At 36.4% G+C, this 25,971-nt stretch overlaps 1 protein-coding gene and 1 pseudogene across 18 annotated transcripts in view; both read right to left on the bottom strand.

Annotated features, from left to right (window-relative positions):
* Nucleotides 1-25,971, bottom strand: part of Synrg (synergin gamma) — a 69,424-nt gene that overhangs the window by 20,924 nt on the left and 22,529 nt on the right. For all 18 annotated transcript variants that reach the window (XM_048787892.1, XM_048787894.1, XM_048787885.1 and 15 more), the window contains 7 exons: nt 25,301-25,378; nt 22,662-22,858; nt 21,650-21,898; nt 18,084-18,217; nt 15,195-15,313; nt 14,711-14,773; nt 8,836-9,783 (listed from right to left, as the gene is read on the bottom strand). In XM_048787892.1, coding sequence (XP_048643849.1) covers nt 8,836-9,783; nt 14,711-14,773; nt 15,195-15,313; nt 18,084-18,217; nt 21,650-21,898; nt 22,662-22,858; nt 25,301-25,378 — 1,788 coding nt within the window. The remainder of the gene's footprint in view (nt 1-8,835; nt 9,784-14,710; nt 14,774-15,194; nt 15,314-18,083; nt 18,218-21,649; nt 21,899-22,661; nt 22,859-25,300; nt 25,379-25,971) is intronic.
* LOC107150357 lies at nt 18,224-21,371 on the bottom strand (annotated as a pseudogene).

Raw genomic sequence — 25,971 nt, 5'->3', positions numbered from 1 at the left:
TTAGACACGGGTTCAAGGCAAGCTAAATGCCCCTCTGAAAACCACGTATGTGATTTTCAAGGAAAATGTTCGAAAGTTTTGTGACCCAGATTTTCACAATTAAGTCAAAACACTGGGTCATTTCTTTTACAACAAATCTATTTTACAAGGTGAAGGGCTCCTAACATTTCCCAAACTCTCCTACAGCTCTTTTAAGGAAAAGGTACAAAATTAATAATAAAAGTACTAGAAAAAGTCAACCAGTGAGCTGGGATTGTGGCTCAGTGGTAGAGCACTCACATAGCATGTGTGAGGCACTAGGTTCGATTCTCAGCACTGCAGACAAATAAATAAAAATAAAGGACCATCAACAACTTAAAAAAATAATTACTAAAAAACATCAACCAGTGATAAAAAAATAGGTATTTTTAAATTGTGTAATGCAAATGGTACCCTTCAAATATGACTTATTAAGCAGAAGGAAAAAATATTCAGGCAAAAAAATGTATAGTTTATAATGAATGAAATGAGCCTTTAGACAAAATGCTTTCCTAGTCTCTTGCTATAGTGATTTCCTCCCACTTATTTAAAGAAGTCAGAAAGTACCCAGACTCAAATGAGGTGAAATTCAATCAGGAGGCAGATACAATTAAACCTGTCTAGTCTTCAAGGGATTCAGCAGAATGTTTCATAGTACAGATTTTTAAATTGTTATTGTCATTATTATTAGAGCCTACCAGAAAGTTCTTTGGGGGGAACTATATGAGGAACAGCTTTTAGAATTTCATCTATTAACAGGAAGCAATTTTTCTAGAGACCAAAGGTAAATTTAACAAACACGACTCCAGTTCAAACACTGCAACCAAGTTGCTATGGTAATAAAAAAGATCATTTTGTGTAATTATGTGACAAGAAGATTTTTCTTTTTCTTTTTTTTTTTTTAATTAGAAATGACTAAAAAAAAAAGAAAGAAAGAAAAGAAATGACTCATCAGATTAAAGGCTTTATAAGCAACAGGGACTACCTTAGCTGAAGAACCTTTAAGTATTTTTATAACTATATAGGTCTTTAATAAATCTTATTTTTTAAAAAGTGACATGCATATAACATTTTGCCTTCTGGGGCAACTCACAAAAATAAGCAAATAAGGGCTAGAGGTATAGGCTCAGTGGTAGAGTGCTTACCTAGCATTTGTGAGGGCCTGGGTTTGATGCCTACCACCAAAAAAGAAGAGACTAAAAAACCAAATGAAAGACTGAAAAGGAAATATAAAAGATTCACTAAAGTCAAGCCTCAAAGTTGAGTTTTAAATTTACTTTTGCTTAAATATACTGGCTACAATGGGGTCAAAAAGTAATTCACTAAGGTGTAAATCCTTTGAACAAATAAGTACTAAACTGAACATTATATAAGCGATACAAGACAGAACATTGACATAACACTCATCTTTAACCTTTAGCATTTATCAACAATATGGTAGTATTTCCTGGCATAATGAATACTTATAAACCATTTTCTAAGAAAAATGTGATACATCAGTTCATTGAAGGTAGATAAAAGAAAAAAAAATTCCTCATTTCCTGTGTTATTAGTCCTACAGTTTCTAAGCAGTCCTGCTATACATTATTATTGTATAATGGCTTTAAAAATATTAGAGATTATGTAAAGCTTACACTATAAGTGCCAGAAACCTTGACTGGAAAAATGATGTGGAACAACCCACACTTTATTTTGTAATCACTGAAATTACTATAGATGGGTTTTCAATTTGATAGCTGAATTCTGAAAATTGTCAAGAGAAAAAGGAGAAAAGAAAATGGAGAATGAATGCCACAAAATGAACAGAGAATCACTACTGTATTTCCAATTCTCCTGGAGGAGAACTGCCAGGCTGCACTAGTTTGAGCCTCAATTGCACACAGATAATACATCAAATCGTGTGCTTTAATACAACTATTTGTTTGCAGCCAGGAAAGTCCTCTTACAAAGGGTAAAGGAATAAACTGTACAATCTGCTTTCCATCATGGATCTCAAATCAAGACATAGATTTCTTGTGCATTCTGGCAAGTAACCCTATCAGTCTCTTCTGTAACCTCTATTCAAATCCTTTTTGAATGGAGGTTGTACATGAAAACAAGGTATTTCCAAGAACGTGAGCTGGCACTATAGGACACAGAAGGCAGTCCTATGGACATTTTCTAAAGTTGTGAACACAGGCCTGGGGGATTAAGAGTTACTAGCTTTTGAGGAAGGAATTTAGAGAAAGAAGAAAGACAGCACATGCTCAAATTCCACTATTTTTGAAGGGATTTTTTTTATAGCAATAACAATGTTCATTGGACTAAGGAAGAAACATCTTTTAACTTCCCATACTGATTTAATTCAGATTTCACCAAATGCAAATTATGAAATATTTATATATTTCAGTTTCTCTTTACTCCTGGCTCTATTCTACCCTAGAAAATATTCTGCATAATTGTAAAACTTGGTCTCAGTGTGTCCTGTTAAGTCTCTTCTGCAACACCCAGATTTATACACTTAAGATCATTTTCTTTCAAATTTTTAGCAGCACATGTAATAATTAAAACATAATGCATTTATACAAGGTTTTTTGAAACCAAGTATTATTCAACTTGCTCTGGAAAACACCCAGACAGATGTTGCAGAAGAAAACTGGGAATAAAAAAAATCATAATACAAGTGTGACAAGCTATCAAATTCTGCTGTATAACTGCCTTCCAGTATTGTCTAATCTGCATGAAAACCTCCAATTCTTTCTTGGTGCTGACTTCTGTAACACTATGGTTTAAATTATATGCACACCCTCTATAAGCACCTTTAGGTTTCTACATCAGTGTTTTAAGTTCAGTAAAGAAAAATGGCGGGGCTGGGGTTGTGGCTCAGTGGTAGAGTACTTGCCTAGCAAGCATGAGGCACTGGGTTCGATCATCAGCACCACATAAAAATAAAATAAAGAAAAGTAAATAAAGATAAAATAAGATGTTTAAAAAAAAGAAGAAGAGGAGAAAAATGGCAGTCCTGTAGATATTTTAAGTCAGAGAAGGTTAAAAGGCCAAGGAATACTATCAAGATACACAGTGGGATTGTCCGTGATCATCAATAAAAATCTTACCAATATGATACCAATTAAAGCTGGGTGTGGTAGCACACACCTATAATTTCACAGGGGTTTATAGGGAGGTTGAAGCAGGAGGATTGCAAGTTTAAGGCCAGCTTCCGCAATTTAGTGATACCCTGTTCAAAATAAAAAAATAAGAAAAGCTGATGTAGGTCAGTGGTAGAGTGACCCTGTGTCCAGTCACCAGTACTAAAAAAGAACACAGAAGATGGCAGTTCAAATTTTTTGGGCCATGTAAGTGAGAGGGCAACACTTAGGAGATCCTTCTGTGTATACAACCTTCTTATGCTCTCAAAAGTTATTGAGCCAACACTTCCCAAAATAACTTATAAAAAGTACTCAGTGCAAAAATATGGAAGGAACCAAAAGCAACTCTTTTTTTTTTTTTTTGCGGGGGATGGGGGAGACTGGGGATTGAACTCAGGAATGCTCAACCACTGAGCCACATCCTCAGCCCTATTTTGTATTTTATTTAGAGACAGGGTCTCACTGAGTTGCTTAGCACCTTGCTATTGCTGAGGCTGGCTTTGAACTTGCGATCCTCCTGCCTCAGCCTCCCAAGCTGCTGGGATTAGAGGTGTGTGCCACTGCACCAGCAAAAGCAACTCTTTATAAAAATTAAAATAATTCAGACTGGGAGTGTAGCTCAGTGGTAAAGCACATGCCCAGCACACACAAGGCCCTGGGTTCAATCGTCGGCATGGCAGTGAATAAATAAATATCTCTAGTTGCAATGGTGCACACCTATAGTACCAGCTACTTGGGAGACTGAGGACTATTTGAGCCTAGGAGTTCAAGGCCAGCCTGGGCAACATAATGAGACTGGATCAAGTAAAACAAATAAATTTCAGAAAAAGAATAAAATAATTTCATTCTTTGAATTATTTTAGGATTGAACACATTTCTTTGATATTGTGTTTCCTTCCTGTTCACTTGCTATGTCTAAAAATCAGGGATTTTACATGAACAATAAAGTGACTGCAGAACATAAATACATTTGTATAATTTCTCAAGCACTGATACAGAAGTCAAGCATTAACCCACCATATCTTACTTGGCACTGTATAGAATTCTTCATGTTTTTAATTGCCCCAAATTTTTACATCATTGTAGTACATTATTAAAACTGCCTCCCTTAAAAGTAATATTCTACTTAGGAAAAATTAACTGTTAAATGCGTGAATGCATGCTTCACAGTTATAGTCAGTTACTTCTGCTCAGAAAGAAGTTAAAACGAAGCAGTCCCAAATGACCCACCCTAAAACTGGAGAATTCCACTGACAGAGAAATTCCTCAAAGCCACCCTGAAATAGGTATCTGGTACATGGCATGGGAAACTCCTACAGGGCAGCTGGTATTATCAATAGATGAAGACTACACTTAAAGTCATTTTCTGGACTGGGTTGTGGCTCAGTGGCAGAGCACTTGCCTAGCATGTGCGAGGCACTGGGTTTGATTCTCAGCACCATGTATCAATAAATAAAATAAAGGTCCATTGACAACTTAAAAAAAAAAGAGATCATTTTCTTTCAAATTTTAATCATGTAATAATTAAAACATAATGCATTTATACAAGGTTTTTTGAAACCAAGTATTATTCAACTCGCTCTTGGAAACACTATTTTCAATGGCAGGCCTAGCTTTTCTTATTTAAAGCCTAACAAGCAACTTTTGTCTTTCTCAAGTGGCATATTTCAGATACGACAATGATCTCTCAGAAATCCAACTCAGAATCCTCATCTTCAGTGGTTTCATTTCCTTTCTTCTTCAAATTCTAAAAAAGAACAAAGAACTAAAAACCTCAAAACACATGAATAAAGAGTTTAAACCACTGAAATAACTCTTTTGACCAAGTTTTTATTTGGTTTGGGTGTCTGACATGAAAAACAATACTATTCCCAAGGTTTATCACTATTATTATATCCTAAAATGCTGAAAAATTTTCTATTTATCCTATTCATTGCTAACTTTCATTTGCCTTTCTAGAAATGATTTTCTTAAAAATGAAAGAAGCTTAAAGATTACTTTGTCTGATATATCCCCTATTTTTTTTTTTTTTTTTTTTTTTTGGTGGTGCTGAGGATTTGGTGGTGCCTTGTGCACGTAAGGCAAGCACTCTACCAACTGAACTATATCTCCAGCCCCTTCCCTAAAGTTGTTTTAAAAATCTGTTTGATGTACTATGAGTGAAAAAAGTGTCCCACTTCACAATATATTCTGAAGTTGGAAAGAAAGATAATGCCCTGTCGTTAGAGGGTGAAGTACCTAGTTTCACACTTAAGAATCAAACTCAGTTCTGAGGGCTTCCTTGTATCAACCATGAATATTTCTAGTACATAGACTGGCAATTGAAATCCTCTTTAGATTTATGGTACTCAGTCCATCTCAATACCATTTGATGATTTTAAATCAAGCTTATGTTGGGCTGAGGATGCAGCTTAGTGGTAGAGTGTTTATCTAGCATGTGTGAGGCCCTTCGATAGATCTCCATCACAAGAAGAAAAAAAGTTAATTTAAGCTTATAAATATCTAGTTATTTAACATCAGTGTCTTTTTTCCCAACACTTAATTCTTACATTCTCTTTCTCACCTTCCCTTTGTCTCACAATGTAACTCCTAGTAGACAGGTGCTCTGCTAGAATATACTCCAGTTTCATGTAGTAAAGAAAAATTTCTCTTTCCCTATTATATAGTGTAAGGTTTAAACTTTTTAAAACAAGTTTTAATGTGTGTGTATGATATATAAGATACATGAAAAAACATGTAAAACATAATTAAATAAATATAAAATATTTATAATATATACTATATATTTATGATCTATATGACTGGCCCCCAATGCTGGGAATCTAACCCAGGGCCTAAGCAAGTGCTCTACCACTGAACTACATCCCTAGCCCTATAGTTATATCTAAACCCAATGCCATATTAAGAACATACACCAATGTTATTTATAAGGGGCAAAGGCTAAAATGTACCAGTATTCTTTAGGAGACATATGTTTGAGGAAACAAAACAAAAGGGAAAAATGGTCTAATCTCAAGGGATATTGCTGCTTTAAACTTGATACCAGCCAGGTATTTCTTTGGTCTAACCCTAAAAAAATACAAATTACACACATCCCCACACTTTCAAAATATGCCAAAGAATTATTTATTAACACAGGACTTACAGATCACAAAAGATAGTGGTACAGAAGAGCTGGAAAAGAAGTCATCAGAATAAGCATGCAGATCAGTATTTGCAGAGGAATATACTAAAGCAAGTTCAAGAAGGCACATTCACACAGAAAATGTCTAAATTGAAAAAAAAGACATTAGAAAAGCGGCCAAAAAAAATTAAGGCGCTGATTAAAATACAAAGATTTTCAATGTCAAAGAAGAGCTACTTTACAGGTAGGTAGCTACAGAAGTCTTACTAACCCTTTGAGGATGTCACAAATAAGAGTAAGTTCTTGCTGCCAACAAAACCCAATGATCTTAATGACTGAACATCAAGATGCTTCAATGCCAGAGAGATTAAATTTAGTGGGGGAAAGAAGCAGCCTAGTTGAAATTATATGCAGCAAGGGCTCAAAGGGTTAAATGTAATAATATGCAGAGAAATCAGGCAATGTTATTAGTATTATCTACCTTCCATACAAAGAATTATAGCAGGAGTTAAAAAGAGACAGTATCCCCTTCAGAGTTAAGTTAGGGTTTCTAAATAGAATTAAGGTCCACAGTTCAATCTACTAGGTTTTATTCACTTCATCAGCCCCCTTTTAATTTCTCCAATAGGATGTACCCTTAACCCTCACACTAAGAGAGCAGGAGATACTGTGGTGAATAGAAGAATAAAACCACATCACATTGAAGAAAGCTCTGCCATTTACCCTCTCTGATATATTTATGTAGCAAACTTGCTCAACAACAGTACAGACATCCTTGGTCAGACATCAACCCTTTTAACAACCGCTCTAAAGGGATACTGCACCTTTCCAACAGGAGGTTTACAGATCAATGGGTGGAAACAATCTGCTTTTCAGAGTATCCTCACACTAAAGAGAGGTGGCTTGAACATGACAGGTTCCAATCTGGGAATGTTCCAAACATACATAAAGAACATGAGCACAGATTATTTTAACAGGTTCATCGGAAGAAGCTCAATCAAAAACCCAAGCTCCCCTCCCCAAATAAAAAGAGGGAGGAGAAGACACCCCAAACCCAGATTAGACTCGTTTCATAAAGACATCTAGCTTGGCACTGTGAAAGAATATAGATTCATTTTCAGAAAAATAGCTTCTAATTATAACTCCAGAGTCCAAAGGCTAGTAGTATACATGTTATGAGCTTTTGAAATGAAAGTCAAATATTGTTGTTTAGAAAACAGAGCACTTTGCAACCAACTGCTGTGGCTCAAGCAGCTCATACAAAAGAGAAAAACAAAATCACCCTACCAAACAAACAGCAGCAAGGAAAAAAAAAATGAAAAAGAAAACTTGCAAGAAAAGTACCAAAAACTCAACAAAAATGAAAGAAAAATAGCCAAGGGCACAAGGAGCTCTTCAGACAGCCCACTGCACTGGCAAAATACCTTCGCAAGTAGCAACACTAGACATAAGGTCTCTGCTAACTTGCTCCCAATTCAGCACCCAGCTTAAGAAAACCTCCAACATTTCAATAACAGGTACAATTTTGTTTTCTGACTTAGCAATCTGATATATGCAAAAGCTATAGTACTTTACAATTTCTGCCTGAACCTGTAAACTTGGAAGTTGTCTTACGTGTCTCTCTCAGGTTAAAGGAAAAACAAACCCTTCATTTGCCGAATACATTTTCCAGAATACAGTAATACTGAGATGTTCTCATTATTAAAGGCCACAAAATAGGTTTATCTTATTATATACATATCAAAAAACAAAAAACAAAAACCAGGACACTTGGGAATCTAGTTTTTATGATAGGAAGTTGGACTAGAGAATAAACTGCTACACGTAATTCCACACAGAATTTAAAGAGGGTTCCATAATAATAATGTTTTCAAATATTCTATCAGAAAATCAGTAGTCACCTGATCCTAGCATCTACACATTTGTTAAAACTTAATACTTCCAGTAATAGAGCTCACACTGAAAACAGTACCAGGATTTCACTAACACAGGCCCTCCTCCTTGCCAGACAGTGCCACACAGACATCCATAAATAAGCTCTTTCCCTCTTCTTCTCTTGAAAGGTTGTGGCACACTGAAGTATAACTCATTAGAATTTTTTTTTTAAATTTCCTTAGGCTAATAAGAGTCAGTTTCTGTAAATCAAACAGAATACTACATTGGCAGCTTCTAAATATACCCAAGAGAAGAAAAAAGGAGAGGAAAACACTGATTTCGCTCACAGAAATGAAGACTGCTGACACTGCAAAAACCTATAAAATTTCTGGCAATGTAGGGTTCATTTAGCAGTGGGTTTTTATGTGCCTCTGATGCCAAGAGAGTATTGGATTTCAAAAATAAAAATATTTTAGCTATCCAATCTAGTTTCAGAGTAATCACAGTATCCATATATTCAAGGATCCATAGAATCAAATTTAACACTGCTTCCAGGAGACTGGCAACAAGGAGGCTAATTATCAGAAATTCATGAAGGGCCAGAGCCTCACTCTTCTGTAAATCAACACCCACAGAATCACTTTTGAGATCTACGTTACCATCACCAGAGCAATCTCACCAATTCCTCACCTGCAGCAGGAGGATGCTGGCCACTAACTGTTGGTAAATCCAAAGAGCTATCAGACATGACATGCTTAAGATCTCCTCCCACATCAGCCAATTTCATGTCAAACTGAACAGAGAGTGCATCTTCAGAGTCCTCCTTGCCGACGCTGCTGCCACCAATGGACGGGAGATCCAAGGACTTCACTGAAGCAGAGTCTTCTTTGGTGTGTCTGAAAGCCACTGCTTTCTCTCCCAGGGATTTGTCGGAGTTCATGGAAGAAAATTTACTGGAGTGGAAGTCAGCAAAATCATCATCACTTTTTCCAGAAGGAGTGTTATCTTTTAATTCTTCCACACCTAGTCCAGCTCCTTCTAGAGAAAGCTGTTTGAAGACATCGTACTTGGTGGATAAAGCAGGTGGGTTTTGCGCACTCTTCACTGTGCAGCCCGTGTTGCTGGTTAGAGGAACAGGACTAGCTTCCTCCTTAAGGACATCGTATTTGTCTTCTGCCTTTTGCTCAGATGGAATAGAGCTATTACTGAAAGCCATAAAATCTGCGAAGTCATCCTGCTCCCCAATAGATGCTGGACTAGAATATTCCCCAAAAAGGTTGAATTCTCCAAAATCATCAGCCAAACTAGAAGTTTTAGTTGATGCCAGTGCTGTCATCGTTGTGCCTGAACCTGCTGGCTGAGGTCGTGTGGAAACGGGTTTTGATGTGCTAAATGCAGCTGAAAAAGACAAGGGCTTCTCGCTGCTGCAATTAACTGAAGAAAACATATCTAGGTCTGCCAAGTTCAGAGGATTTTTCATGTGTGTTTGCTGTTTCTGTTGTACAGTTCCTGAGGAGAAGGGTGCTGGAAAAGTTTTATCTTTTGTGGGTGGCTCCAGTGGTGATATACTATCTGCTGTTTTAAAATCGGTGAAACCATCATCAGTTCCTGCAGATCTGAATTCTGCAAAGCTCTCTCCTGAAAGAAAAAACACCGACAAATAAACAAGAATGCTAAACTGAAAACCACATAGGGCACAGCATATTAAACTGCAAATGTAACTTTATAGGGTTCCCCCCACTGGTTTGATGTTAATCATAGTTTGAACTCTATCAAACTGTGTATTTGTTTCCACACCGAAGCCTAGTGATAAGGAAGTAGGCACTGTTCTCAGAGACTTTTTCTTGCTTTGGCCAGCCAGGTGAGCATTCAACAGAACAGAAATAGGCACTGGAGGTTCCTGAGAGAGGCATATTGAAATAGTAGCCCTTTAAAGATAAAACATGTTACACGGTTAAAAAAAAAAAAAATTCCCCAGAGGTATCAGCAAAGTATTAAGAGCAATCCTGCATCTAATATTCAGGTCATACAACACTTTGAACAACTGGACATCTTTAGAATCATTAGAAGCTGGGGATGTAGAACAGTGGTATACCTTGTATAGCAAGCACAAGGTCCTGGGTTCAATGCATAGCACCAAAGCGGGGGGCAGGGGGATACTATGTGATCTTGCTCAAGTATAAAGAGGCATTATTAATTTGAGGAAAACTATGGTGAAAATTTTTGAAAAGGTAGCTAGTTATTTGCCAAAGAGTCTGGCACATTTTAAAGCAGCTCCTCCCCATACTCTCTAACAAATAAATTGAATCTCACAGAAAAAAATCTGTGATCCAGTGACCTTTCTTGAAATCAGCCATCTCACTGTACTTATGAACACTTATTCTTAACAATGGGCCCATGAGTCTTAATAGGGTCTCTATTCATTATTTCTTATATTAATGTTATCATTCACAGGTATGATGTTAGGATACAGATGATCTCAGTTTTCTAAAAGCACCTCAAGGTCTACCATAAAATCCACTAGGAAACACCAGGTAATGAAAATCAGAGATAAGCTAAATATGAATATAGAAATTCCAACCAGTATTTTTACTGTCATTTCTGGAGGTTTACAAATTAAAATAACAAACTTTAATTTCCTTACCTAATTTTTAAATATCCTATTTTCCCCCCAAAACCGAGACACAGAAGCATATGAACTATAAAATATTTTAAAAACCAAATCCAATTCTTAAAATTGGCATATAAAGTGTAGGCTTTAAATATATTCTTAACACAATATATACTTTGATATATCAAATGAAAATAATAGAAGCTGATTTTTCCTTCTAACATGTTATTCAACTTATTATCGAAATTCATCAACACAAATCTGTTTAATATTAGGAAAATTTTAGAAACAGGAACAGCATTCAGATTTTCTGTAATTTTTTTAAGACATACCATTAATAAAACTCAAGTCAATTTCACAAATTGACAGGAGACACAGATAAAACTTACAAAAATCACCTCAGAATTTTAGACAAGCATATCACTGATTATATTTGTGTTATTTCTATAAAAGAAAAGGTAATGACCACCAATTTTCTCACAGCTTAAATTTTTGATGTGTTGCTCTGATTATTTGTGAAATTGACAAGTTTTGCTTGGTTATTTTTATAAAGAAATCACCACAACAAACTAAACTTACTGATGAATTGTAAACTTTTCCATCAGAAATGGAAGCCGGGTGAAGGTTAAAAGAAAATAAAAATGGGTGGATTTATAAATTCAAAACAAAGGAAAATTTTCTGGCAAATAAATTAATTGCAATATTTGGAGTCTGCATATTAAATGGCACACTGAACATTATTCTGTAGGTAGCTTTTGGGTTAACTTGTGAATTAAGTTTTCCTCTCTAATTTGTTACTTTAGGGCCCTAAAAATCTCAAAAAAGAACACTTTTGTTAAAACTTCAATAAGAAGTGTCCCTTCTATATACAGGACATTTTCTTCATCTATATCAATTCATGGCTCTAATTGCACAGGTAGAAATAAGGAAATACAAAACCGTCATTTATTAACATAAGAAATTCACAATTCTAATGTAATTCTCTAAGATTCTTTATAAATTCCAAGACACTAATATACTTTGTTGAAGTTAAACCATATAACTATATAAAAAAAGATAGCAAGCAAACAAAAATGACAACAATTTGGGACTTTGTTAAGGTCTGAAAAAGCAGGACTAAGGTTCTGCTTACATTTTGGTGGCACCGCTGTATTTCCCTATTGTCTTTAAAAGGAATAACATATATATCATGATCATTAACACCAAATTACCCAAAGAACCTAGATGTTTTAAATCAGTGGTCTTTAATCCAAACTTGCCTTGGCTCGAGAGCTGAAGAAAGCATTGCTAGGAGTAAATGAAACATGTCAAAAGTTCCTCTAGGGTTCATCTTTATACTCCTAGTACCTAATACAGACACTAAGGAAGAAATAGTTGTTACACCCTAAATGCTTGGACAAACACAAGGAAATACCTCTGGAACCTAGGAGCTATAAGGGATTGGATATTCTTCTAAGAAGTGGCTTTAACTTTTTGTATGTACTGGGGATTGAACCCAGGGATACTTTACTACTGGGCTTCATTCTCAGTCCTTTTCATTTTCTATTGCGATAGAGTCTCACTAAATTGCTGAGGCTGGCCTTGAACTTGTGGTTCTCCTGTCTCTGCCTCCCAAGTCCCTGGGATTACAGGCAAGTGCCATTGTGCCTGGCTGGCTTTCCCCTTTTAGAGATGTTCAAACAGTATAGCATGTACCGTATCTACCTTACTGCTATAAAATCTTCCCATCCCAAACAGAAGGGTGGAAATAAGTAATTGTTGAAGGATGTCCCAAGTTTGAGCATTTAGTATATAAAGGTAGAATATGGTACTGTTTCTAAAAGGAAATATATATGCCTCATTAGAGCATATATATTCCATAACATACACAGTTAAATTGTAGAGGACACAATTTGACCTATAGATTACCTAAACTCTACATATACATCATGTATATCACAGGATTTAGCCACAAATATTAGCTTTCAGTTTTTACATGTGGTTCTTAAATGATCATTCTTTTTACTCTTTCTATCAGAGATAGTAAGCCTTTCTATCAGAGATAGTAAAGACACATGCATATAACCTCTTCTCTCATCTTTCTCATTAATTCATAGCCAACTTTGAAAATCTTGAGTAGTGATGACTGAGTCAAACACAAGCCAAGGACAGTAACTGACCTCCCCTTCTTCCTTTATGAGTGAGAGGACAACTAAATTTTATTGTTATATTTGATTTTTTGCAGTGCTAGGGATGGAACACAGGGCCTCATGCATGCCAGACAAGTGCTCTAATACTGAGCTACATCACCAGCCCAGAATAATTAAATATTGATGTTAGCATCCATAGAAATAGCCATTGGGCACTGTTCAGCTACTGCTTCTGTTTGAAATGATGCTGTGTTCTGATTGTGGCCTCAGATGCTAGAAATGCTCCCCTTTCTTCCACGGAGCTCTCACCATTCAAACATGGCAGATTTAGCAAACAGTAGTTACGCCGAGCCTTGCTTACCTGCACTTGGTCCTCTTTATATGAACCCAATAAAAATCTTAAAATGATTTTTAGCTCATGTTCTTGAAGAGTAGTAAGTACTTCGAACTGTGCTACTATGAAAAGAAATCTTAAGAGACACATTTCTTTAGCAAAGCTGACATACCATACTTTGGGCCCTCTGTGAGAAAAGTAGATTAAGTCTCAATGCCTTCTAATTATATCCTCTTGCGTTATAGATGCACTATATCATACCTCTGTGAATGTAAAATATCTTGTATCTACTTTATGATATATAATACTGACTGCTTTATCACAGGTTTTTTTTTTTTTTGGGGGGGGGCGGGTATTGGGGATTGAACTCAGGGGTATTTTTACCACTAAGATATATCCCAGCCCTTTTTATCTTTTATTATGAGACAGGGTTTTACTAAGTTGCTGAGGGCCTCACTAAGCTGCTGAGGCAGGCCTCAAAATTGCAATCCTTCTGCCTCAGCCTCCCAAGTCAGAGGTACACCACTGAGCTTAACTTCAGAGCTGTTTTTAATAAAGTTATTCTAGAATGTTTTCTTTCCAGATGATGATTTAGAAATTAATGTACACACATGGGTGTGCACACATATGTACAGTGCCAGGTACTACAAAATAACAGGGAAAAAACCTTGAAAAGTAAAAGACTGGTGGATACCTTTTGCACAGTCCACATGCACTTTGAACAGTTCAAGTCTTCTCGAACATAACCATAAACTAAAGTGGTCACAGCTGACCTTTTGAGACAGGATTCCAACTTGGCTTGCAGACTTCCAGTGAAAGAGAATATACTGTCTTCAGATGAAAGAGCAGTGATTTGAGCTTTGCTCTTAATTTTAGAAAAGAATTCCCAATAACTGAACCACATTTGCCTATTTTTTTTTTTTAATCTTTTTTTTCCCTTAGAGATTGAACCCAGGGGCACTTAATCACTGAGTCACATCCTTACCCTACCTCCCCCTTTTTTAAAAAAATATTTTTTAGTTGTGGATGGACAAATACCTTTATTTTATTTAGAGATAGGGTCTTGCTGAGTTGCTTAGGGCTTTGCTAAGTTGCTGAGGCTGGCTTTGAACTCATATGACTTTCCTGCCTCAGCTTCCTAAGCTGCTGGGATTACAGGTATGCACCACTGTGTCCACCTTTAATTTCCAAAACCACAACATTGAAAGGAATGTCCCTCTTCCACAAGATAATTCCTTACCCATATTCTATCAAAACATTTATTAAACGTGGTAGATAGTCATTGAAGGTTTCTGAATTAAAATATTTCTAGCTTAAATATCTATCCCCAAAATCACTACTACACCATATTGTTCTACCTAGCCAGTTTTTTTTTTCTCCAAAACATACATACAATAATGTTCAGAAGTGAGAAATGTTACTGAAAGAAACATCAAAATTCTCTTCATCAACAATAGAAACAATATATCCTTCAGGGATTCAAAAACTTACCTAAAGATTTACTCTCTGATGTCTGTTCCAGTTCTCTGAAAGCACTATACTTATCACCAGGCTCTATAATAGAAAGACAGTAGCTCAATTATGGAAAGAAAACTTGAGATTACATCTCAAGGAAATAAGGCAGATTGGGTTAACCAAATATACTTAACACGTGATGCAAGCATTTTACATATGTGTATATATACACACATTTGCATCCATACATGTATGTTTACACATATGTAAAATGCTTGTATCGTACATTATAAATATATATGTACGCATACATACGTGTGTGGGTTTGTGTGTGTATTTTTTCGGTGTTGTAGATAGGACCCAGGGGCTTATACATGCTAGGCAAGCTAGGCAAGCACTCTACCACTGAGCCACATCATAACTCACATTTTATATGTTTAACATAAAAGGTCACCATTTAAAGATTCATATAATTTAAATGTTACATTCAAAGATTCATGAATTTACAAACTATTTTTACCTCCAAATGGAACAGTATTTTCAGAGGACTTGTCAGCAGCAATTCCTTTAAATACTGCATATTTATCCGTTGAAGCCATTGTTTTAGTTCCAGGTACTGGCATCAACAGAGATGGAGTACTAAAAGGAAAAAAGAAAATGTCTTAATGACCAGAACATTCAATCCTTCCCTTGTTATCAAATAGGAGCTTAGAATTAAAATGGCAAGCAAATTACCTAGTTACAACTCATGGCTCTCTGCTTTAAAAGCCAGAAACTATATATACATACCACAAATGACTAAAAATAATGTTTTTCTTGAAAAAAAAAACCACAATTTTTCTTGATTAACTGAAGAGGGGTCAAATCTACATTGAACTTCTAAGCATCTCTTTAAAGCATAATAATGATTTGAATGGCAAGGGAAATAGATTATTAAAGAATAGCCATCTTCCACAATGTTTACTTAAGGTCCATAAATCTATGAAAGTCAACTGCTCAAAATAAGTATACCCAATATCTTAAAATAAATTCTGTTAAGCTCAATATAAATTATTCTCTAAAAGAGATTCAGAGTGCAGAGGTGGAATAGTTAAGATATAAATCTATTTATGAAATGTTGTTTAAGCCAACATGTAAATTGTTCTTCTTTTGATCATACTGCACTGCTTTCTGGCAGAAGTTCATACATCTGATAAGCAGCAGCAGAGTTAATACAATTTGCATTTTTACAAGGATCACATCAGCAGTTCCAGAAGCTATCTTTGTGGCAAAACAACAATCACTTCAAAATTAGATAAAGATACTTCTGCCTGTGGTCGTATTTTTCCCTGGCTGGAAAAATAATGTAATGAGTAGTATCTGGGTGGGTAATTCTTGGAAGGCTTAAACATATACTATAAAAGCACTGCTTTTTCCCCCCTTATCAGACTCAGGCAGCTCCCTGGAAGAACAACCTTTACATATGAATGACTATATTCCACCACCAGTTTGTGTCATTCAATACCACACATGCAAGGTATATAAATGGATTTCTATTGAATTCTTTGCCCTAGGGCAAAAATCTTTCCACAGTCATTTAAATCTTCTTATCAGTGGCCTACAAGCAAGGTAAAAACCAGGCTTTTGCTCATGCATGCTAATAGGGGTCCACAGTGCTTTAGGACTTAGTGCCATCAAATATTAAAATTTCACATCACTACCAAACAGCTGCTACATATCTGATCTTGAAAAATATAATGGGCTATCATCTATACTTTAGGTGGATTTTTAAGTTTCATAAGTAATTAAACTACAGCTCACTGCACAGAATGTTACATAGGAATAAAAGTAATTAGTGTCTTAAAAAAACCCACAAAGTTGGATGATCTATTTGTTTTTCATGATCCTCCAATTTTAGCTATGGTCATTTAAAGCTCATCAGTAAAATCTTTCTACTAATTGTGATATTTAATTGAATATATTTTAAAACTATATCCACATAATTGGAAAAAAAGAGGATCGTCAGGGTAATGAAGTACTGCTGATTGAAATCAACAAAATAAAATTCTAGCCAAGAAGGGTTTGACTCAGACTATAATTTTGTGCATGCTGCAAATGAATGTTTCATTTCAGTTCTTTCTCTGAAGTTATTAAAAAGACTAATCACCATGAGCATGTTTATGCCAGTTATATATAGTAGTTATTATCTGTCTTAAACATGAAAACAGTTCTACTTTCTTTTTAAATATTGTTTTTGTTATAGTTGGACACAATACCTTTATTTTACTTACTTATTTTTATGCGATGCTGAGGATCACCCCAGTGCTTCACATGTGCTAGGCTAGCGCTTTACCACTGAGCCACAACCCCAGCCCCCTTCTACTCTTTAACTCTAATGAAAGTATTCAAGTGAGAGAGGCACATTGTTTTAAAATTTAAGAACCTGCATTCCATTGGATGGTAAAGCTAAAAATTTGGCCCTGAAAAACCTGTTTTGCTTTTTCTTTAGTGAATCCATTTGTTGTGTAATCACTCTACCTGGTTGTGGTTCATAGCTTCACTTAGTTGCTCACTCTACTAAATACAAACATCTAAAAGAAATGTTTTGATCTCTACAAAATAAAACAAACTGATGAACCCCAGACCTTAATCTTTTTGAATTTTTCTATCATCAATGCCCCGTGTCTGCTTTGTTGATTATTCTAGGCCCTCTAGTGCCTGGCACACAGTATGTTCTGAATGGTCAGTTGTCTTCCAAAAGTCTTGTCTTAGGAGAAGGCTCAATTGCTCTCTCTCCTCTGACTCTGATATCCAGTTCAACATGGAGTCGAACCAGGTCCTCAGGTAGAAACTGTTCAGTGTCTAACTCTAAGCTCTAGGGTATCTCTCATAATCTCACACCAGGATTATTGCCACAGGTGAAGGGATATCATACAGCAGCTGAAAATCCCTCTCACTGTGCCACTTTTTTTTTCTTTTTTTTTTAAGTTGTAGATGAACACAATACCTTTATTGCAAGCGCTCTACCACTGAACTGAGCTACAACCCCAGCCCTCATTCTGCCACTTCTTATTCCTAAGATGCTCTATGAATCATAAGGCTTCCCATAACTGGGGCTGCTCTTAACTAAGAACATTTTCTGACTGATTAACATTTTCTATCCCAGTCTACTTCTAACACTTTAATGACTTTTTACATTTTTTAAGACAAATAATGTCCATTTCCTATGTAAAAATACTGCCAAAGTGGTTGCTAAAGTTTAAGGTGGACAAAGAGCAGTGAAGTTCAAAGAGTACAAGTGTGAATAAAGAAGGAATAATCAAGTAAAGTATTAGAGCAAGTCACCTTAGCTGTTCTTACTTAGGCTTGCTATTGTGGATGCCTCTTTAATGATGAAATACAATGTTAAATATATTCAGCTCCTTTTTACCTGTTTCCATGTTGGGAATTGCTTGGTTTTGAAGAAGTAGGTACCTCTTGGAAATCAGTGAATGAGTCATCAAGGGATCCTGACTTAGAAGCATCTTGAAAATCCTGGAAGTCATCTTCTTCTGGCTTTCCCACCTAGATTTAGAAAGGACATTTAAATAGAAAGCATCAAATTGATAAAATAAGTAAACAACAAATCTCCAATTGTCAACCTCAAAAAATGTGATTTAAATTTCCCAATTTATAGAAAGAAGACCAGTACAGTAGAGAAAGGGTATTAGGGAGAGAGGGGGCAGGAGAAGTACTCAAAAATGGAATTAAAAAAATCTTGTTATGTGCATGTATGGACATGTTATAATGAATTCCACTATTATTTATAATTATAATGCACCAACTTTAAAAAATTTAAAAAAAATTTCTGTATTTATAACTACCTAATTTTAGAAGAGCACTTTGTGTGTGTGTTTGTAGTGTTAGGGATCACATGTTAGGCAAAGCACTCTACCAATGAACTATACCTCTAGCTCAGTAGAATACATTTTAGATATAACATCAACTCAAGTGCTTAAGGCAGGAATCCTATTTTGTATTTTTAGATACTTTCTGGTATAAACGGTAGAAGATTGACCAAAAAAGCTAATTTATACATTTTTTTAAAAAGCCTAATCATGGGGCTGGGGTTGTGGCTCAGTGGTGAAGCACTTGACTGGCATGTGAGAGGCACTGGATTTGATTCTCAGTACCACATATAAATAAGTGAATAAAATAAAGGTCCATCAACATCTAAAAAAATTAAAAAAAAATAGCCTAATCAAACTTATTTGGGTTACTGAGAGGCTGTCATCTTTAAAATACATTTTATGCATATTTTAAATTATAATAGTGATGCAAATATGGCATAACCCGTCACATAAATTTATAAAGTAAACTGTAAACACTGGATCCTCAGCATACATTCCAGTAAAAAGTACTGTTAGAAGTCCTTTTATTTTATAGAACAATAGGCTTATATGGTTCTATACTTTTTTTTTAAAAAAAAAGTAATTATATAACACAGACAACCTTCCATGCATATCTTTCATTTATTTTTAAATAATATTTAACTTGAGGCAGTAAGCTTTCAAATTAGACTAGTCTTGGTAAAAAAGATACAAGAGATCGTATAGTATTTCCACAAAATTCACAGGTGTGGAAAAAGGACTGCAAAGTTCACCTCAAAACACACACTCTGGAAGTAATCCCAGCATTCACTTATCCAAATGTCACACCTGTTTGTCCTTTGGTATGAGAACACAGACTGACCAATGCTGATGACCATTGTTAGAAATGAGCAACTGCCGAGGACTCTGGAAGGTGTTTCTGCAGGATCATCCAAGCTCTTAACACTTGTGGTCTTTGCTTTAGCTTCCACTACAGCAAACAACAAAGACACTGAAGGCCACCCTGTCCTCTACCACCAGAACCTGCTGCTGGCCACTTCCAAAGCCATCTCATACCATTTGGAATTGATTGTGCTGTTTCTCTATCTTTGAAAAAATAAGTTTCACTTATTTTCTGTTGAAAGTTACAAGTGAGACAGAGGCATCCTGTCTTCTACCAGCACAGTGTCCATCCCAAACTGGTCAGTGCACTGCTTCACGGTGGCTAGTACATTCAGGAGCCGCTGGTCCACAGCGTCCAGGTGAGGATCAGAGAGCATGGGGGAGACGGGATCATGGGCCATGGCAGATTTTAAGGCAGACTTTAGCACTCCATTCTTTAGGTAGTTCAGTCTGTTGGTAGGTAGAAACCCTAATGACGCAGCACTGATAGAAAGGGGTGAGGATATTTCTCTCATCCAGCAAGGGGTTCCGAGAGCTTCTGGCATTATCAAGAAGGATAAGCATACTAGTGACTTCACCATCTTGAAAGCTCTCATAGTGATTGGCATTGCCAATCAGGTAATCAAAGACAGAGGTGTCAATGATGTCCAAGAGGCGTGGGTCTGAGTCATATGGGGACGTTTTCTTCACAGTAACACAGTAGCTCTCATCATACTCCCACCTGGCCAATTTGCCTTCTTGGTAAGTCCTGCTCCAGGAGTGTCAGTGTTTCTGCAGAGGCCACACATCTGGAAGCCAAAGTGTGACAGATCCCTCCATTGTGTCTCCATCTTCACAAACTGGCTCTGTTTCTCGGCAGTAGTAGCACTTCCCATGGAAACAAGTATTGTTTCCTACAGCTAGGAAGGTGCTCAACAGCTGCTCCGTAGCAACAGGCTTGATCTCTGTCCGTAGATTAACAAACTGCCAACCACCAAGGAGGCTTGGCAGAAACCCCGAATCCTGTCTAAATGAAAGGCTGCTACCTCTGCATTGTGTCTATCATAACCAGCATATGGCTCCCCTTCCACCACATAGTCTCGCCTACACCGCTTACGTTTGAAGACAACTTTCTGTCCTCCTTCAAGTATCAGTAAGGCTTTCAGCTCTGTCCCTTTATAACCTACATCGGCTTTAATGATTTTCTTGGTGGCCATGGCATGCATGATTGCTCCCAGCTCTGGTGTCTCTTCAGGGAACACTTTTCAGGGTACCACCCCCTGGGCTGCAATCTCCCTGGTGACTGCAAGGTGTGGTCCAGCTTGGGTGCCAGCTCCACCCGCAAGCCATCATTCGGTGAAAAGCCCTCTGGTCCTCCTGGTTGGCAGCTGATGTATCTAAGTTGTCTATCAGGAAAACTTTGGTGAAGATAAAGATGACAAGGAGTATTGCTAAGAGCATGACTCGCTGCTTAAGTTTCATGGTGACCCTTTTCTTCCTCCTCTAACCCACTCTCTCACTTATTAAGGACAGCAGGTGGTGATGGTCAGCAAGGAGATTCCATGATTACACACACTAGTCCATTTCTTCACTGGAGTGCCTCCTGTCAATTCCCGTCAAGCCCTACGCTCACTCCATGGTCGCCCGCACCGCCGTGCGGTGAAGTGCAGTGAAGTGCGTGCAGTGTGGCCTGGCTGTCCCCGCCGGGGAGGGGCAGCACACGCAGCTCTCACTGCCCACAGCCGCTGCCAGCACTGTGGCTCCTTGGACAGTCAACTTTTCTATTGTTTTATTCTAACAATATTATAACAAATATCCCTTTACTCATAACTCAAAAAACCCTTGTAATATCAGTGACTTCACAGGAGGATCTCAAGTTCAAGGCCAGTGTCAGTAACTTAATGAGACTTTCAGTAACTTAGCAAGACAATGTCTCAAAATAAAAAGGACTAGAGATGTAGCCCAGTGGTAAAGCACCCCAGGTTCGATCCCCTGTACCAAAAACAAGTGAACAAGGGCTGGGGTTGTGGCTCAGTGGTAGAGTGCTTATCTAGCATGTGTGAGGCACTGGGTTCGACTCTCAGCAGCACATATAAAAACAGACCTCAACAATAAAAAAAATTAAAAAAAAAAAGTGAACAAGCAAAACAAAACTCAAACATCTTAATGCTTAATAAATTTCCTCGTGGTTTTAAATAATGAAAAGTTAAAACCTGTCTAGATGCACTTTCTGTGATTATTTGGAATACACAGCTTCTTCACTTACCTGATTTGCTGAGTAAGTTGGCATGAAGCTACTAGGAGCCGGGGCTGCAGCTCCACCCACTGGTCCAACAAGGTTAATACCCATGACTGGCTGTCCAAGGCTGAGGGGCATGGAGCCAGCAGGGCCTGCAGGTAGCACAGTTGGTTGACTCACCGGGGTAGGCAGTGTCATAGGAAAACCACTTAAAGTTGGAATAGGAGCAGCTGGGAACTGATTTAAAGTATCAGGACTCAGGGCAGGAACACCCCTCTATATGGAACAGGAGGAAAAGGGACACATTTTAGGGGATTACAAACCACAATTTATATATGGTAAAGAGAGACCTAAAGGTAAAACCTGAAGTCTTGGGCTGGGGTTGTGGCTCAGTAGTAGATCACTTGCCTAGCAAGTGTGAGGCACTGGTTTGATCCTCAGCACCACATAAAAATAAATATTGTGTTCATCTACAACAACAACAACAAAAAAAAAAAACCCTGAAGTCTTCATATTGTTTTCACTCTCTTTTTCTGATTCCCAAAACTCATGAATTTGATACAAGAAAATAAGTAACAAGGGCAATGTAAACCTAATATTCAGCAAAAAAGTGGCTAACACCCATCAATTCCAATATTTTCCCTTTCTGACAAGTTCAGTTAATTTGCTATCATCAAATAATTTAAAATGATTTTATAAGAAAAACTGTTACCAGACTTAGATTACTTTATCTGTACCAAAGGAATTTTGTAAAAAGACTTTGAAGGACAGAGAGAGTAATTTGTCCACCTATTACCAACTTTCAAGTTTAAAAGGAATAGAGTGAGGCCACAGAATATTCATACATTACATAGTCCTTAAACAAAAGATTATGCTAATATGTGCACCACATGAACTGAACATTTTTGAAGTACTGTACATTAAAAGTGATCTACATTTTGGTGTACAAGGAGTTCTACAAAGATAGTTAAAAAGGATTAATATTCTTTCAATTTATATTTACAAGTTTATTTGAGCTATCTTAAGAAACATCACCTACCTGTGTTACTGCTATCATGGCGAGAACAGTATAAAGTTCTTCTTTAGTAAGTTTGCCAGGTGTAGTTCGATTAGCTAAGGCCCATATCTGTCCAAGAGTTTCCCTGGGAAGTCCAGATGACATCAGAATGGGATAAAGTTTAGCAGTATCTATTCCAGTTGGAGTCATTGTGGTTTCTAAAATTTTCTTATAGGCATCTAGTAGAGGAAAAAACAGATTATAAATGTAAACATATTGTAAGTGGTCAATCCTTTTTTTGTCATTGTTGGTGTACAATAATAATCTTAAATCAAACTGTTTTAATAGAATTGAAGCCACATCAGGGTCTGAATAGCTATCAAGAAATTCAAGTGGGACTATCTAACAACTAGGGTATGGAGCGCAGAGAAATGAGGCTTGGTCCTAATGCTAAAAATTTAGGGCTAAAGGTAACAAAACATCTCATAATTTAGTAGAAGACTGTAACGATGTTTTTGTATTTTTCTGGATAAAAACAACATACAAAGATGAATGTACTATAAGCAGATGCTTTGGACTTTAAAAAAGAAGAATCTGTAAGTGATGCTGGTGGAAACAGTTTAAACATAGCAATGGGAAAAAAGAATAACACCAACACCACCTTTCTCCTGGCCCAGTGAATCAGAGGCTATGAAAGAAACACCACTGGAGAAGATGCTCTGGAAATACAGCCTTCAAGGAAAAATCCAGTTGTAGTTAAAGTGATAAAACAGAACCAGTGTTTGAAAAAAGTGAGAGACTGCTGATGAGTTTTTCACAATCACATGGGTTTTTCAAAGGACAAAGTAGAAAAGGCCTTTAGAGATAGGGTGACCAATCAAGGATAAAGAATACCAACACTGGCCAGGTGTGGTGGTACACACCTATAATCCCAGTGACTTCAGAGACCGAGGTAGGAGGATTGCAAGTTTGAGGCCAGCCTCAGAAACTTACAGCAACTTAGCAAGGCCCTAAGCTACTTAGTAAGATTCTGTCTCAAAATAAAAAAGAAATAAGGGCTCAGTGGTTAGCAGCCTGGGGTTGGATCCCCAGTATCAAAAAAAAAAAAAAGGCAATATTACATGGGACATACTAACACTAAACAATTATTTGCTGTATATCTGAAATTCAAATTTAACCAGGCATCCTGTATGTTGTATGTTAAATCTGGCAGGCCTAGTTAGAGGAATTGATGGAAATGAAAGTCAGTAGGGCTAAGAGAGGCAGAGAAAAATGTTTAAAACAAAAACTTTACACCTAGGATCATAAATATGAATATGGGGGGCTGGGACTATAGTGGAAGAGCGCTTGCCTTGCATATTTTGCACTGGGTTTGATACTCAGCACCACATAAAAATATACAAATAAAAGAAAGGCATGCTGTCCATCTACAACAACAACAAAAATTTTTTTTTTTGAAAAATGGATATGGATTACAAGTTAGTAGATTGGCAATAAAACCACATATTTTGGGGCTGGGGTTGTGGCTCAGTGGCATAGTACTTGCCTAACATGTGTGAGACACTGGGTTCAATCCTCAGCACCACGTAAAAAAATAAACAAACAAAATTAAGGTATCATCTACAACTAAAATTTTTTTTTAAAAAAAACACATTTTAACTAAGAAAGTATGTGTATATGTTTGGAAGGAGGAGGAAAAAAGAAATAAGCTGGCAGAAAATGGATAAAACTAAAAAATATTCAAAATCTCATTGCTTTTTGGGGGGAAGGCTTAAAGAAAGAGGAAGAGAAAAAGACACAAAATGGATAGTTGAAAGAAAACTTATTATTTTTATGTAAAATTGAGACCCCATTTTTAAAATAATTAACCTTTTAATTTTTGATTATGTCATTGTAATATAGACATTACCAAATTTCTTGCAAAAAGAAGTTCAGCTACAGAACTCTTGCATGATTTTATTTAATCAAATGAAGAACAACTTTAGCCAACCCAGAAAACTTAAGATCTAATGAAAGCTACCTTTAGCTTTCAAGGTGTTGGAAAAATAAAGTAAATTCACAAGTTACAGTATATTAGGATTAACATATGCTGCTGTAATAGTCATTAATTTATGCATATCAGTCATGGCTAAAAATGACCATTTCCTTATTTCAATTGAGTACTACTACAACATGCACTTTAGTAGGCCTTTTTTTTTTTTTTTTTTTTTTTTTAATGCTAAGCAGTAATAATACACAAAAAGGAAAAAGTAAACAGCAATATAAAAGAGATGCCACCTGGTCTTTTACTTCATATAGTATCACATAACAAAGAATATTTAAAAATATTACCTAATCACTGAGAATTCAGAATATGACATTAAACATATGCGTATAGTTCTTGGTAAGTTATTGATAACCTCTGAAATAAATATTTGACAATGTCTTTGAAAGATAACTAAAGAAATATTTTAGAAATAAAAGTATATTATAGTCAATAAAATATTAAAAAGCAAAATATTTCTCTTTCATTTATATAATTACTCTATCAGTCTGAAACACTCGATCTACTGAATTTTCTATACTCTTTCTGGAAAAAAAAAGAGAAAAGTGACAACTCCTTCTGCATATTTTGCAAATACTTACAACTACATCTATGATATTTAAAGCAAAATATTCAGATGGTAAAGAGGCTTTTTTACCTGGGACCAAACTCTCATTGTAAATCCAAGGAGGCATTCTGGGCTGAACAGGATCCTGTGAAGGAAACACTCCCACACCTAGAAAATAAGGAACATTAATGTATATAATGGTCCATGAGAAGGTGGGAAAATGACATTGAGTGATGACTTTTTATAAAGAACACTGTCTGGAGACACTAGAAAAAAGTCACCAATACAACTGAAGTATTTGGTTTCTTTTGTTTTTTCTTTTCTTTTTTGTACTGGGGATGGAACCCAGGGGCACTCTATCGCTGAGCTGAATAGCCCCAGCCCTTTTCATTTTTAGACAGGATCTCACTAAGTTGCTAAGGCTAGTCTTAAACTTGCAATCCTCCTGTCTCAGCCTCCCAAGTCACTGGGATTACAAGCATGCACCACTGTGTCCAGCAAGTGTTTGGTTTCTAAACAACTCTTACACAGAAACTGCATCCTAAAGAGTAAATTAAAGAAAAGCTAACATGTACTGAATCAATATTCTAAATCATGAGGCTTGAACCATTTCATATTTTTATAACTTAAAGGAAAAAATGATTGATGATAGTTTAAAATCATATATGTAAAAATTTAATTGCCTAAGTTTACTTGCAGCTTTTTATAACATGACTTTTTTTTTTTTTTTTTTGAATTGATTACTGATGATTGAACCTTTA

This window comes from Marmota marmota, unplaced genomic scaffold, assembly GCF_001458135.2.
Source record: "Marmota marmota marmota unplaced genomic scaffold, marMar, whole genome shotgun sequence".
NCBI classification, from domain to species: domain Eukaryota; kingdom Metazoa; phylum Chordata; class Mammalia; order Rodentia; family Sciuridae; genus Marmota; species Marmota marmota.
This window is presented reverse-complemented; position numbering and strand designations above follow the sequence as displayed.